Here is a 15,599-nt window from a genome sequence, read left to right on the forward strand (position 1 = left end):
TTTATGACTGTGCCGCTGTGCGGGTAAACGTTTAAACTGGGGAGATCTTAGCTTACCAAGCGTTAACTGAAATCGAAAGAGAAAATCGGGGGTAAACACCTTTTGTTTTTGTTTTAGTTTTTGTTTTTTTTATAGAGATTATTAAGCTACAATTTGGCCATACATTATGATGTATTTTAACGCTTTCAACGGGGTCGTCAAAACAACGTGGTACCACTTTTCGACGTCATCAGAGGAGCCCGCCCGGAAACGAGGTTACGCGGAGCCCTGGATCCCAGTTGGTAAATCCAAGATGGCGGTTCTGGTGCTCGATAATGGCGCCAGTGCTGCCAAGATCGGTTTTAACACAACAGACAGTCCAAGGTAAGATATAAAATCATACAACATGTTTTGGTTAGCTCATCTAGCAATTTATTTTATTTTTGGCAAGATTTCCGCACGGCCCCATACATTAATTATGTATACATTTTGCGACTCAAACTCTATTCATGCTCGTTCTTTGTGTGAGAGGGTTTAGTATGACAGTGATGCATGTATAATTAATGTATGGGGCTGTGCGGACTTTTTTTTTTCCTATTAGGCTTGTCCCGAACTCTATTTTCAAGGCGAAGAGCGAGCGTCGAAAGCTGTTTATTGGTGATCAACTTGAAGAGTGCAAAGACTATTCGGGCCTGTTTTATGTAATGCCTTTTCAAAAGGGCTTCTTAGTCAACTGGGATGTAGAGAAACAGATATGGGACTACATGTTTGGCAAAGAAGTTATGAAGGTAAAAAGATAGCTCAGAACATTATAAACTTTTGAAATACACGTGTATTTAATGTATTTTTAACAGAACTCAAGTGAAGTCTGGCATTTTTCAACAATTTTTTTTTGCTTTATATTTAACAAAGGGTATGGGGGCTTGCATCTTGAATATAATTAATTAATTAATTTAATTAATTAATTAATTAATTAATTAATATTTTCACACAGACCCATAGTCCCATACATTCATTTTCCCCAGGCCACTGTCATACTAATGCATCAGTCAATTCCAGTAGTGCTCATACCCCCTTCCCTGGGTATTAGTGGGGCCTTTTTTTCATGTTACCATATGGGAGTCGGGCAATAGTCTATCCCAGACAGTTTGACGACTTCATGATTTTCACCTCAGCACTGTCACTAATCCTTTCGATGATAAGTTCATTCGCAAAGATGGCACATTTGTGATGAAAATAAGTGTGTTGAACGAGGACAAAAATGAGACGTTAGATCCACAGAATGAATAGCTAGTGGAGTAACAATGAGAAATATGGCCACAAAGTATTTTTTATCTGCTTGCATGTTGCTTTAATTGCCCATTGAAGTGTAATGTTGCATCTGCATGCTTTTGTTTGCCTACATGTTGCATGTGACCTGCATGTAAATCTGGGGGCAAAAAAGTGATTCATTTGGATAGAATGCTGATGCTTACCTTACAAGTACATTTATATCATGACTACAGAGGCTATTGGAATAGGTTTTTGTTTTCAATAAAGCTGTCAGAGTATATTTCAAGCGGGGTTATCAAAGCAGAAATGTCCAGTTCTCTGTGGGTGACACTAGAGGTACAGCTGTATGTGCAATGTAAATTCAACACCACCACCACCACCAACAATAACAAATTTTATTTTTATACCACACTGGAATACAGAAGAAATAAATGAGTAAACACTACCAATGCAGTGCCTCCATTTATGATGTCATCTGAGCTGAAATCAAAATGAAAGTTAAGTTTGCTATTGTACATATACTCTCTTTGTCTCAAATTTTGAAATTAGTTCATGTAAAGGTTTAATTTCTAAGGTTCATAGGGTATTAAAAAAGGTTTTCAATTTTGCAGACAAAAAATTGTTTGATTCCAGTCTGCTGGTCTTGAATTGTCTTTGCTTTTGGACTGGCTGGGATTTTCATACAAAAGCAGCTCTTTGGTTTTGAACTATTCAAGACTCAATTCTCAAGTTGATTCTCAGCACTCAGTACTTGTGAGGATGGAGTCAAGACTGCCGACTTACATTTGCATGGATGTACTTTACTATTAGCTTTTGCTTCAAGTTTGTACATGATTATTCTTTTATTTTACTTCCAAGGTTGATTTTCCTGAAACAACTATTCTTGTGACTGAGCCCCACTTCAACTTTAGCTCCATCAAAGTATGTTTGATTTTATTACATAGTTGATAAGTTTCAACTTTATGTTTGAATTAAGTAACCTAGTAGCTAGGTATTTTAGATTAGTATTGAAATCAAGAGCAATGTTGCTCCCTAAGAAAAATTTCAAGGAGTGGACAAATCAAAGGCTGATCCATTAGGAGCCCAACCTGTGAAATATTTTAATACAGCAAAAGTTTTGGGTACCCAGAGCAATACCTTGGGTGGCCCAGGCTACTGGGCTTTATTAGGTAACAGCCTTGGAAAGCTTAAACCTCATTCAGACTAGGTGGCCAGGTCCAATTCTCAGCCGCAGGCACCAGTCTGAACATACCCAAGCAAAAATCTCAACACTGTGCCTGGGCATGGACACTTCCTCCGGGATGACTAAAATGTTTATCGGGCAACCAATTTTTCAGTAAAATGTAAGAGCTAGTCGTCCGAGAAGAAAACTATGGACAACCAAGGCATATCGATCAAACAACAACCACAGTAGTGAGTACGTAATTTTCGATTATATCCGACAGAACAAATATTCGCTTGGTTGGAAGAATTTTGGACCTTTACCTACAAAATAATGTAGCTTAAGGCTATTGTCTTCTTTTGTCTCAGTTTCCTTCTTGAACAAAAGCAAGCTCTTACACCGGGATATTCAAAGTGCTATTAAAGGCATGCGAGTGGCAACTATAAATAGCTCGCAACAGCTTTTACTAGTCGACTGTGCCATGCAATGAAAATGTCAACAAATCGATTTTCCTTGATTTTCAGGAACTCTGCAAGTATGGTGAGAGCTTCTGCAATCAATACCAACCAACGTAAAACCAATTGTGACACGTACATGCAAATTTGCAAATTGAGCGTCATCATCCAACTTTAATGCCAAGAGAAACTTTAAGATTAAGAATTTTCAATTAGCTATACGAAATTTCATTTCGGTTCAAATGAAATCGCTTGGAAATATCGTTCTTAGATTAGCAAATTTTCGGGGATGCACTGGCATTTAAAGCATCTGCCTCCTAGCTGTCAAGGTCTCAAAAGTAGATTGTTTTGCCTTCTTCTGGCCTAATTTACTTGAATTGTATACAACATTTTATCTTTCACATTAAATGATTATTTTTTTTGGAGGGTGTTTTATTTTTACCTTAAAGTAAGTGTCATCCCCTAACAATAATAATTTTGTAAATTCTATGAAATATAGATCTGTGGAAAAATTGCAGAAATATAAAATTAATATATCAGTTAAATATGATGTATATATTTTTTTAAGGATGCTATGGATGAAATTTTGTTTGAGGAATACAATTTCAAAGCTCTTTGCCGTTCAACAGGTAAATCCCTTTGTACAATTACTTAAAGTGCACCTAACAGCAGATTTTTTTATTCGGCGAAATAAATCTACTTTCGTTTTAAACTGTTCCAGCGAAAAAATTTTTTGAATTGGTTGAATCCTCGATTTTCTATGCGCTTTTGAAGTTGGGACTGTGTTGTTGCACCACCGCGTTTTAGGAAGCCTGGGACAAGCGATGGTTATGACGTCACGCCAGGGACCACGCGATATCGATTGCATCTCTTTTTCGGTTTATTTCTTTGCGATTCGACTCCACATAGTCCGTTTCAGAATGTGTTCGTCTTCTTCTTTACGGTTATCAGAAGAGTCCAAGGAGCCCGAAGAGTCTGAGGGGATCGAGGAGGATTTAGAAGATTCGGATTACTCCGAAATGAATTACATCTCCGAAATCGAAATGGACGCTTATCGACATGAAGCTTCAGCAAGCGCAAACCCATTCGAAAACAGCCACCTCGAAGAAGACCTGTTTTAATGCAGATGAGCCGCGTGCCGACCCGGAATGGACAGCCAGATACGAAACACTTTATATTGTTTCATCAGCAATACTTCTTTTTCTAAACACTACAAGTGTTAAGCTTTCGAAAGAGACCAAACTGAAACCATTTGGAGTGTGATAGTTCTGTTTGTTGTGAATAACTTTTGCGTTCGCGAGGAGCGGTCACAAGCAGCGCGCTTGGCGATTTCTTTCACAATATCGCTAACACTGTTTGATTTGTATACTAGAACATTTCAGTTAATTGCTGAATGCCTTTATTTTACTGTGCGAAACGAATGGAAGTCAAAATAATTTTTCGAAGCTATGAAGTATTAAGCTTAAGCGCTTGTCGAAAATTCGCCTGCAGCGAGATTTCCTCTGACGTTTTGGAGCTTAAAAACGTTTTTTTTTTTTAATACTGCACATCAGCAATACATCTCTTTCTAAATACTACAATTGTTAAGCTTTCGAAAGAGACTAAAATAAAACCATTTGGACACGAATTCGCAGATATGAATTTTCGAGTGTGATAGTTCTGTTTGTTGTGAATTAATTTTGCGTTCGCGAGGGACGGACACAAGAAGCGCACTCTGCGATTTCTTTTACAATTTCGATTCTACTTCGCTAAGATGTTTGATCTGTATACTAGAACAGTTTTAAAGTTATTTACTGGGTGATTTCTTTTTACTCGGCGAAAGGAATTGAAGTCAAAATAATACTTCAAAGTTACGAAGTCCCTAAGCACTTTCGAAAAATTCGCCCGTTGTGACATTTCCTCTTGTGTTTACAAGGTTAAAAGCAGTTTTCTTTTATACATCGCATCAGGAATATTCCTTTTTCTACCCAGTACATGTCTTAAGCTTTCGAAAGAGACCAAAATGAAACCATTTGAACACGGATTCGCAGAGATATGAATTTTCGAGTGTGATAATTCTGTTTGTTGTGAATTAATTTTTCCTTAGCGAGGCGTGGACACAAACAACGCGCTCGGCGATTTCTGTTATAATTCCGATTCTACTTCGCTAATACTGTTTGATCTGAATACTAGAACAATTTAGTTAATTGCTGGATGCTTTCTTTTTACTCTGCCAAGCGAATTGAAGTCAAAATAATTTTTCAAAGTTATGAAGTCTTTAAGCGCTTTCGAAAAATTCGCCCGCAGCGACATTTCCTCTGATGTTTTGAAGCTTAAAAACGTTTTTTCAGTAATATATAGCGCATCAGCAATACATCTTTTTCGAAACGCTACAAGTGTTTTAAGACCTATAGAAACGAAAGTAAGACGAAAGGATCGAATGAAGGGAAGAAATTGGTTTCACAACATTGGATAATATACAAAGAATCAAAGATTTTCTCACCTTCCTATTGCTTCGGTCAGACTGAGGCACATCGACTGGGGCTCCAACGGCATGAATTGTTGGCCAGACAGTGAATCCCATCTCATATTTTATTAAATGTGGCCAGGATGGTTTTACTTGGCCAGGTAAATTGTGGAACTGTCTTCTGAAACAGTTCTTCTCAAAATGAGCCGAGCAAATATGAGAATATTCCGTCGGTTCCCACTTCGCTCGCTTGAGTTTTGCAAAATCCACCCATCGTTTCTGTCTCTTCAAGGCAACGGGACGATCGTCACCATAATATGGTAGTAAATGGAGACCTATCCCCTTTTCTAGATTTGGTTGGTTTCACAGCCTCCAACAACACATCGGGAAGGCATATTAGGTCATGTAATCACTGATGTAATTGATGTAATTGCAAAACATGAGTAGAAAGACTGCAAAGCGAAAGATCCTTCGTCCCTGGCGTGACGTCACAGAGCAGCTCGATCCATTCCCCGCCAAAACACGGCCGTGCAACAAAAATGGCGCGATTTTCAAACCTTCGCTGAAGCACCGAAAATCGAGGATTCAACCAAATCAAAAAATTCTTTCGCTGGAACACTTTAGAAAGAAAGTAGATTTATTTCGTCGAATAAAAAGATCTACTGTTAGGTGCACTTTAACTGCTTCTGCACTGGGGTTGTTATGAACTTTTCGCTGTGGTAGAATGGAAATTTACAGGCATCCATCTACCAGTACATGTACACTGCTTGCTGGGTGTTATTCTCTGTTTTTTGAAATAGTAACTGTTTGTTTTTGTCTCAGGGCAATATGAGCCAGGCAGAATTCTGTAAATCATGCAGTCTGATTGGTTCTGGCAGCTTGTGCATGATTGCATGATTTGTTGCAAGATCTAGACCTGGGCCTTGTTTTCTTGATATTCAATGTTATTCACCGTCCTTGGTCAGTCTGTATATTAACACATATTTATCAACAGTAACGGCTGTTGTTCTAATCCTAGCTGCCCAACTGAGTGCCTATAAGAGCCACAATGATGAATCAGAAAAACACCTCTTGTGTCTGGTTGTGGACTCCGGATATTCCTTCACACATATTGTACCAGTTTTCAATGGCAAAGTGTTAAAGAAGGGTGTAAAAAGGTGAGGTAGAACTTTGGCTTTAATTGTTGCTTGATCTGCCATATAGTTACCATCAGACAGGCTTTCTTGCCAACTCATATACTGTATTTATAATTTTTGCATTTGTTTTCTAATAACATTGCATTTCCATTTTGTGTTTGTTGTACATGTTAATAAAATATTGAAAAGAAATTTATGACATAAATGAATATTTCATTTATTATTTGAAATTTAATGGCCTTAAGTACCTCCCACAAGTCTCCTGCAGCTCAGTGGTAGAGTATCTGTGCGTAATCTGAAGGTCATAGATTCGACTCCTGTTTGGAGAACTCAGATTTCTTTTTTCTGAATATGCCTGTATTACTGACTGAATAATGCATGGCAACCATAATTGAAGTTAGTTAAAACAATCCTCTAAGCTTCTTTTTAACCCAGCTTTAACTACAAACAGATCCTTGCTAACATTCGGTTGTGAAAGATTTGAAATCCCATTATTCCAACCAATAGGCACTACCTTTGGAACCTGTTGTCAGATTGAACTTCTTTGTTTTTCAAATACATTTGCCACACAACTCTGAACATGAGCCCTAGGTTTTTTGGCGTTATCAACTGAGTTGATACTTTAAGGTCATTAACGTTTGGTCAACACAGTTGATAGAACCAAAATAAATATTTCTTTCCTCTCCCCCACTTATACAACCATAGTTTCTGTAAAAAGTAACTACCTTTTCTATTGGATAATTATACACTGTACATTACTCTGGTGGTGATGGGAAATCTTGTGTGAAGTCAAGATGTACTATCTAAGGGGTGTAATGGTTTGAGAAACCAATCAGATAATTACTGTATGTATAAATTCCCAAGATAAATCATGTGGCATTTGCACATGATTATCAATAATATCATACAGACGTCTCTCCAATCCCATGTTTTTTTTAATAGTATCCATGGGCAACTTAGCCTCCCACGCAGTCGTTTTTAGGGGACTCGAATTACCTCCTCCCGCTGCGTGGGAGGCTATGGGCAACTTTGCACAATTTAAATTTGGTATAATAAACTATAATCGGAAAAATTCTGATATTATTTGTAGGGCACTGTCCTTTAAGTCCCTTTACCATGATTAGGTGAACACTGTTGCAGTTGTGACCCTTCTTTTCTTCTTTATTTCTACAGGATTAATGTTGGTGGTAAATTGTTAACAAATCATCTAAAGGAAATCATATCCTACAGGTAAAGAAATGCTGTATTAAACCTTAAACCTTTCTCAACATATGAGACAAGAACCTTTTCAAATTTGTACATATTTTTAATCTACAATCTTGGACAAAACTAATTGAGAAAAATGCACATTGCGTACATAAATTTCAGTCTCCCTTAAGGAAAACACTGTCTGAAGAGTCGTAAACCTTCACCCCCCCCCCCCCCTCCCCCCTTCCCCTCACACAGTGTTGCTTTGAAGGTTGCCACTGAATAAAAGGCTGGGTAATTTTCTGACCAACACTGATAAGGGGAAGGGGGGAGGAGGGGATTAGTTGTTGAATCGACAGATGTATCACTGTAGTGGCGGAACTTGTTGGTTGACAAATGTTTCTTAACAGTTTTGTCTAAGATTGTAGCTTACTGCAAACTATAGCTTAATAGTCATTAATTAAGCTTTTAGCAAATACAACACTTATAAAATCTATTAATATAATAATGTATTTTGCTTTGTCAACTTGCAGGCAGTTACATGTCTTAGATGAAACTTATGTGATGAATCAGGTAAGGAGGGGTGATTGTTAGAAACATGTTTTTCCTCTCTCAATCAAGCTGAGTACTGTTCGAGTGTATGTGTTGTGGTTTAATTTTTTTTATGTTACTTGTGATGTTACTGGTGATCTGAGAGTTCTGGAGTCATTTTAAATACTCAGAAAGGAACAAGAGTGTTCCAGGTGAGAAGCTCAATGAAACAGGTGTCTAAAACCTTAACAACGGTCCTGTGGAGTACACCCAATTTTTACAGAGTCATTCAGTTGCTATGATTGTTTTAACAGGTCAAAGAAGACACTTGTTATGTATCAGATGACTTCTACAGGGACATGAATGCTTCTAAGTAGGTTCAACTATATTAAAATGCCATAAGTAAGGAAACTGTGTTCAGCTTGTCACAAGAATGGGATAAATTTATAGGAAAGTCTGAGTTCTTAACAAGAGCGCGGCCTGACTTTTCTTATACCACTCTCTCAGAGTTAAACTGCAGGGAGGCAAGTGTGGCGTGTAGCTACCAATAATCATTTCTTCACTACATTTTATTTATTAAGTGTAACCTTGCCTATTGCCAATATAATTTACACAGCGCATCGGTCCTCAAAAAGTACAATTTCCTTATCTCCATCTCAAAGGCATTTAAGCTACAGCTCCCGTCAATGATTGACTGTGGGAGGCTGTTACAGAGTGTCACAGTTCTCGGTATGAAGTTGAATTCGTAGACATTAGTGCGAGCGTTTGGTGGAATGATGTGTTTAGAGTGCATTTGATGAGTTCTAGGTGGTGGTGAAGTCAGGTCATCTGGGCATGGTAAGGTAGACACTGAGTTGAGGGCTTGGTTGAAAAGTATGATGGTGCTCTTTTCTCTTTGCTTCAGCAATTTCCATCTATCCATCCAAATTCTGCTAGATAGTGATAGTGCCTGGTACAAAGTTGTAATAGTCAGACTTCATGAAGCACACTGCACGCCCCTGGACTTTCTCCCATTCTTGACAGAGGTTAGAAGTGTACGGCTCTCAAATGGCACATGCATGCATGTACTTCAACAGGGGTCACACCAAGTTACCAGAACAGGCAGCTTCCTTGACCCTTGGATTACAGAAGGAGAAATGTCTTCCAGTAGACATATTTACATACACATCACACATCCTGCACACCTGTCTGCCCATCGATAGAATGCCCTAACCACAAAACTATAGGGAGAGCTATAGATCAGTTTAAATACTACATGTAGGTTCTTGTTTGACACACTTACTGTACTGCTAGGGTTGGTATTACCCTATATCTAAAGATGGTAGAATATACATGTATGGAGCCTGGGTGTCAGTAGTAAATAAATATTAAAGCGCCTATTCTCCTGCTTGGAAAGTTTTGAGGGACAGCAGACTTAGCTGTTAAAAACAGGAATCATCACAAAGTATGAAAAATATGTCAAACAGAGGCAGAAAACAGTGTGAAATAAATGAAAACAAGAATATCAATACAGTTGTTGCTTTCACTGTAGGTTAAGAGGTGCTAAGAATACCGTGGTGCGGGACTATGTGTTACCTGACTACACACATATAAAAAGAGGCTATGTTAAGGTCAGTGGAATAACTTTTAAATTTTTTGTAGATTGTGGTGGGTGCATTTATGACAAAACACTCTATTTGAAGCAGAGGAGTGATGGTCTAGATAATGGTTTGTTCAAAGAGTGAATAGCATTATCCAGAAGGTAAGTCACTTTCCAGTGAATAAAATAAATATTATTAAAAAATTGGACCATTGGATAATGCTCCATGGGATATTAGCCATTATACATATCCATGAAAAAGCGTCATTTAGTCATCTTCTGGTCATTCGTACAAAGTGATAATAAAACCAAAACCAAAGTAATTGCTCTGGCCAATCGCAACAGATGTAAACAACACAAGCCAATTAGAATTCGAAGCAAATACATGTAACTGGCGCCAAGCGCGGGAAAACACGTGAGGCGAAAACAGGATTGGTTTTAGTTTGGATTCCCATTGGTTGAGAAATGCAAATTCTACTACAGTATATTTCATGTTATTCTCCAAAGGATTCAAAACAACAGAGAGATTTAGAATCGTGTTTACGGCAAACGGCAAACGTGAGATTCGCGTTTGTGTTTTCTCAAAAAAAAATGAGTACTTAGATGAGAATAGTACAGAACAGTTCTAGCTTTTAATGCTAAGGCAAAACAACTCAATTTTACGGAGAAACTGAAAACAGCGAGCGGCAGATGTAGGATAAACATGGTCACGTGGTCATTTCTGCAGTTTACCTTGAACCGGCGTAATTCTAAATCTGTCTAATGTGATTTGATGGAAACATCAGCGCTAACTCTCTTATGCAAGGGCAGCCATTGCTAACGTTTCTCTTTCTTGCTTTCAGAAATGCAGCCCCACTGTTATATGAACATATTGTTAACTGGAGGAAATGCTCTTTTCCCTGGAATGAAAGAAAGAGTGTAAGGAACTTTGCCTTATAGAGGTTTAATTCCTTCTAAAAGGCTAAATTATGCTAAACAGATCTGATTTGTCAACCTTCCTTTGGTATGCTGTTGTTTAACAAACAAACAAATAAATAAACAAATGTTGACATATCTTCGCATTAAGAAGTGAAATACCATTTGTTTATATTAATTTCTTGCTTTTATCCAAATAGTCTTTTACTCAGCTTTTCTGAAGGTGTTCTCCAAGTACTGGTTTGTTTTTTCTTAAAGTATCCGTGATACCGTTGTCGTTGTTGTTGTTACTGATGTATCTACTTTTTTTGAGTTTGTGGTACGACACTGACAATGATTTGGCTCTGAGGATGTCGTAAATTTCCCTCTCCATGGTTTCATGATATCTGTTTAGTTTTCCTAACCTAACCTTACTTTGTCCTCGTGGTTTAGGTTTTCTGAACTTCGATCTCTCGCTCCTTGTGATGTAGACGTCTCCCTTCATTGTCCCCCAAGGTGGGTCATCATTCAGTCAAGTTAAAATAATGTACTTATAATTCAACAGAGTTCTGTTTGCGTTGGATAGATATTGCGCACCTCGGTAAAACTTTGAAACAGTTATTCGTTTTGCTAGTAGACTGCAAGCAGTCGTACTTTCTTCCTCAGAGCACGCGCGCAAAGCGACGGTAAAATTATGCAAATTAGAAAAGTGAACAAGGAGGGATTGGCTTTACCGCTCGCTAGAAATCGCGCGCGCGTGACAGAACTTAGGAGAAGAGGGAGACTGCTCGCAGTCTATATTGCTAGCGAAATTCAAAATGACTTGCAACGATTTTAGAAGCTTAACACTAAACATAGCATCAGAAATTAGAACAAATTCACTCAAAATTGGTAATGGCTTTCTTTTTTCGTAATTTGCGTGCCAAATATTGATCAACATTCCATTAAATTGTGTTTATTTAAAGGCCCATAACGCACGCCTGGGAAGGCGGAGTTGCCCTATCCAAGACAGACGTGTTTCTGAACAAGATGTGTGTGACCAAAGCGGAGTACGATGAACATGGCAAGAACATTTGTAGAGAGAAATTCGACTCTTGACAACGTCACCATGCTCTTGAGCTCACATGCGCACGCCCGTGGTTTGTGCTGCTTGTACGACTTGGATGTACATTATTGTCACTACTAAAGTAAAGATCTGCGTGTCTGTGTTGGAGAGAAGTATGTTAGATTGAAGCAAAACATATTCGAATGTTTCAGCCTCAGTTGCCCAAGGCCACCTAAGTGACTGCATATTGGATCGACGTCCTAATCCTATTACCACTGAGGGTACTCAAGCTCAGTCAAGGAAAAACTCAAGAGCGAACAGCACTGGAGCGCACTGCTGCTGAAAAGGTTTCCCTGTAATGGACAAAGTTAAGGTTCGCTTTTTCCCCCGCAAACGTAAACGTTACAATGACCTTGTATGCCATAATGAACATCGTAACATAAAGGTCCTGCTCAACGACTTTCATTTGAATTGTCACGCCACAGGATTTCATGCACTCAAACATTTGAACCACCTTGTACAGCTTTGTAAACAGCATCACAGGAAAGGGCTCCCCAACGGCTTTCATTTGAATTGCCGTACAACATAATAAACAACACCAAAAGTAAGCGCTCCTCAATGTTGCTTTCGTTTGAATGTCTACCTTACAAGACTAAAGGTTTCACATGTTGATTATCCCGAGCCATTGTGTCGGCACGTAAAGTCACGCGATCGCAAACATTTGGTCCTCGAACATGTCTGGGTGTGAGTCGTCACGCGTCACACAACGGTTCTGTACGCAGAAGCGTTTTGTGACGCGTGAATTGGCAAGGAATTGTTTTCGTTTTCTTTTGTTAGTTTGTCTGCTTTTTTGCTGGTGTTGCTAGGCGACTGAAGCAGTTTCAAAGCCCCAAACTTTTTTTCTTTTGCACACTTCTCTTCCGTCTTCCTTTAATATACCGAGCTCCAAATCGAGCAAACTCTTGCACCGCTTTGTACAAGACTCTATGTTTATACATTTTAATATGGTGCAATCGAATATGAAAAGGCGTAGCATGACAAAAATGCTGCTACAGCGTGAACGTCGCGTCAGCCAGAAACTTTGCTGAAAATGTTCTTGGAGAAATTAGCCGATAGTAAATATCTCAGTCGGTCAAATTGTCATTCTCTTTTATGATTATAATAATCTTTATTAACATATTCCATTTACAAGTTATTATTATTATTATTATTATTATTATTATTATTATTATTATTATTATTATTATTATTATTATTATTATTATTATTATTATTATTATTATTATTATTATTATTACTAAGAGTTCTTTTCAGAAAAGAAAGAAAGGAAGAAACGGAGAATCACAAGTTTTGTTCACCATACATAAATCCATGTTCACACTAAAGCCACTCACGCACACATTGATAATAAATTCCTTTATGTGAGGAGGGGATATAGTCCACCGTGTTTGAAAGAAATTCACTTTTACATTCTGCAGACTACTATAACTTTGTGCTTTATATTTCGCTTAACCTTGGCTCTCAATCCATGTAGTTTTATAAGTTTCTTATTTCTTCTATAGACCAGCATATAAACTTTTGCAATGATGAGAAAATTTAATCAATCAAGTGAAGGGGTTTGTCTTGCATTGATAGGTGAACTTTTTCATTGGTATAAAGTTGGTGCCAATATAACTCAAAGTCCGACCAGAAACACTTTGAATATGGACAATAATGAATGAAATATCTTTAATGTTTCTGGCTCAGAGGATAGAATGTTCATGCATGTAAGTCATTCAACCACTTTGAGATAGAATCTAATTATACTGAATTGGAGCGTTAAAATTTCTTTAGGTTTTCTTTGAACCATAGAGATTTTAGGCGTCGAGGGTCTCCAAAATGTTGATACCTCTAACACAACAGGAATTTTACAATAACTGTCCAAATTCCCGCGCGCTGATTGGCTCGTAGCTATTGTCTATAAGAGTACGGACAATAAAAATGACGTCAGATGTAACGCGCGCGCTTTCTCAGCGAAAAAAAATAGCCACTTCCGCTCGTACTTTTTCCATGTTATTGTAAAAAACAAATCGGTGGCAGTTTTCTATGGTCTATACTCTTATAGACCATAAAATGACGCCATAAAATGTCCAAAACTTGGCAGTGAAACCACTCGCCTGCGGCTCGTGGTTCTACTTGAGTTTTGAACATTTTATGACGTCATTTTATGGTCTATAAGAGTATAGACCATAGAAAACTGCCATCGATTTGTTAAATGAACAATTGAAAATCGGTGTTTTTCTCAAGTTCTGAAAATTCTATGAGAGTTCTCTTTGAAAATTTCCCCACCTTTCGCTTCTGGAGGCCTGAAATCGAGTTTCTACGATAACTTTGCGTGTTGCTGATCAACCCCTTTTTCCGTTGAGGGGATACTCCCTTATTTGGCCTTCATGGGGACGTACCGCCGGACATTGTACAGTTTTTTCCCTCTGTTCTGAACAGAGTATACAATTTTATGCGAATCTCTCTTATACAGTGTCTGATCCGGTCGGATCCTGTCCTAAGCACGGTGAAGTTGCACGATTGACGTCGTAAGATGTTGTTTTTCAGTATAATGCAATCATACTGAAATCAAACGTGTTGTCCTACACAGGGAAGGTATTTTGGGATTTTTTTTTTGTTCTATTAAAACAGGGTCACGGTTTGAACCCCCCAGAGGCACCTCTATACCCAAACATGGGTCAAGTCTTCCACTGGCCAACGAATTGTGCACAAGGGTGGGAGCTTTTCAACTGAATCAGGTCTATGACACTGGGGATGGTCCCGCGTTGTTTGAACTAATCAAGTTAGAAGTGTAATTAGATGACCTTCTAGTTCCGTAAAGTTGCTATGAAATCTGCTTACCACGGTGCGTGATGGCAGAAAATTAGAATTATTTTTCCTTTTTTAAATTTTGCATTAATTAGAAAACTCAACGTAGAATTTTTTCAGATCAGTAAACTAGAACTTGTGCTAGCCTTTTGTTAAACTGATATCTACCTGCTTTGTTGTTGTTGTTGTTGTTGTTGTTGTTGTTGTATGTTTTGTTTTTGTAGAATTTTGCAGAGCTTAAATATCGTTTTGTCCAATAGAATTCTAGAAATGTTTCTTATGTTCTTTAATTTCACTTATGATGTAATCCTGCGACTTGATCCATCTTAGTCATAAATAATGATGCGTTGTGAAGTGTTATTTGGCTACATATTAAAGTTTACGCTGGAACCAAGTGCCGTCTGTTCTATTCGTCTCGGAGATTTTATTTGCCGGTTGTAGCAGATCTCAGCTGCTCTCCGCAGCCGAGGAGGGCTTTCCCCCCAGATTTAGAAATGGAATAATAAGACATCGCGTCTTAGCTAGCCCGGCCATGGGCACTACCTCAACAGGTAGTACTCAGGCATCGACTGGTCCTTGACACGGGCGTTGGTCCAGCGCTTTTTCCCCATGCCTCCCTGAAATACAATAAATAAAATGGCAGGCGACAAATGGATGAATGAGGAAACAATTGCTCCGTGGGCACCAAGGTCTGAACAACATCCTTTTCATTGTCCTCACCGGCTCCTAGTCTGAACAGGGCCTTAGTGATTTAAGCCAAGCTGGTGGTCTGGACAATGTGTCTATAAAAATGTTGGTCAAATCGCCCCAAAGGCAAATTACCCTGAATATCCAGCCCCCTAACAATAACAGTGCTCGAAATTAGTGGTTGTCCGGCCATCCAAGACAACTAAAATGTTTATCGGGCAACCAATTTTTCAGTTAAATGTAAGGGTTAGTCGTCCAAGAAGAAACCTCTTCATACGGACAACCAAGATATATCGATCAAACATAGCTAAACATCAACAACCATATGCACAGTAGTGAGTACTTACTTTTCGATTATATCCGACAGAACAAATA

At 38.3% G+C, this 15,599-nt stretch overlaps 1 protein-coding gene across 1 annotated transcript; it reads left to right on the plus strand.

The window, feature by feature from the left end:
- Nucleotides 1–250: 250 nt before the first annotated feature.
- Nucleotides 251–12,293, plus strand: LOC146467593 (actin-related protein 6-like). Its single transcript, XM_085125626.1, has 12 exons — nt 251–363; nt 581–767; nt 2,110–2,172; nt 3,437–3,497; nt 6,333–6,471; nt 7,624–7,680; nt 8,172–8,211; nt 8,484–8,542; nt 9,701–9,876; nt 10,576–10,666; nt 11,096–11,158; nt 11,608–12,293. The coding sequence occupies exons 1-12, from the start codon at nt 293–295 to the stop codon at nt 11,738–11,740; spliced, it is 1,140 nt and encodes a 379-aa protein (XP_084981752.1). The 5' UTR covers nt 251–292; the 3' UTR covers nt 11,741–12,293.
- Nucleotides 12,294–15,599: the final 3,306 nt, after the last annotated feature.

This window comes from Pavona decussata, unplaced genomic scaffold (genome assembly GCF_977016875.1).
Source record: "Pavona decussata unplaced genomic scaffold, jaPavDecu1.1 SCAFFOLD_134, whole genome shotgun sequence".
In the NCBI taxonomy this organism is placed as follows: domain Eukaryota; kingdom Metazoa; phylum Cnidaria; class Anthozoa; order Scleractinia; family Agariciidae; genus Pavona; species Pavona decussata.

What these genes read in the sequence shown, in the direction of transcription:
- LOC146467593 (XM_085125626.1), top strand. Translation starts at nt 293, where the DNA reads ATGGCGGTTCTGGTGCTCGATAATGGCGCCAGTGCTGCCAAGATCGGT. An exon ending in TTAAAGAAGGGTGTAAAAAG is followed by an intron (nt 6,472 to 7,623) that starts GTGAGGTAGAAC and finishes TTATTTCTACAG; the next exon opens with GATTAATGTTGGTGGTAAAT. An exon ending in AAACTTATGTGATGAATCAG is followed by an intron (nt 8,212 to 8,483) that starts GTAAGGAGGGGT and finishes TTGTTTTAACAG; the next exon opens with GTCAAAGAAGACACTTGTTA.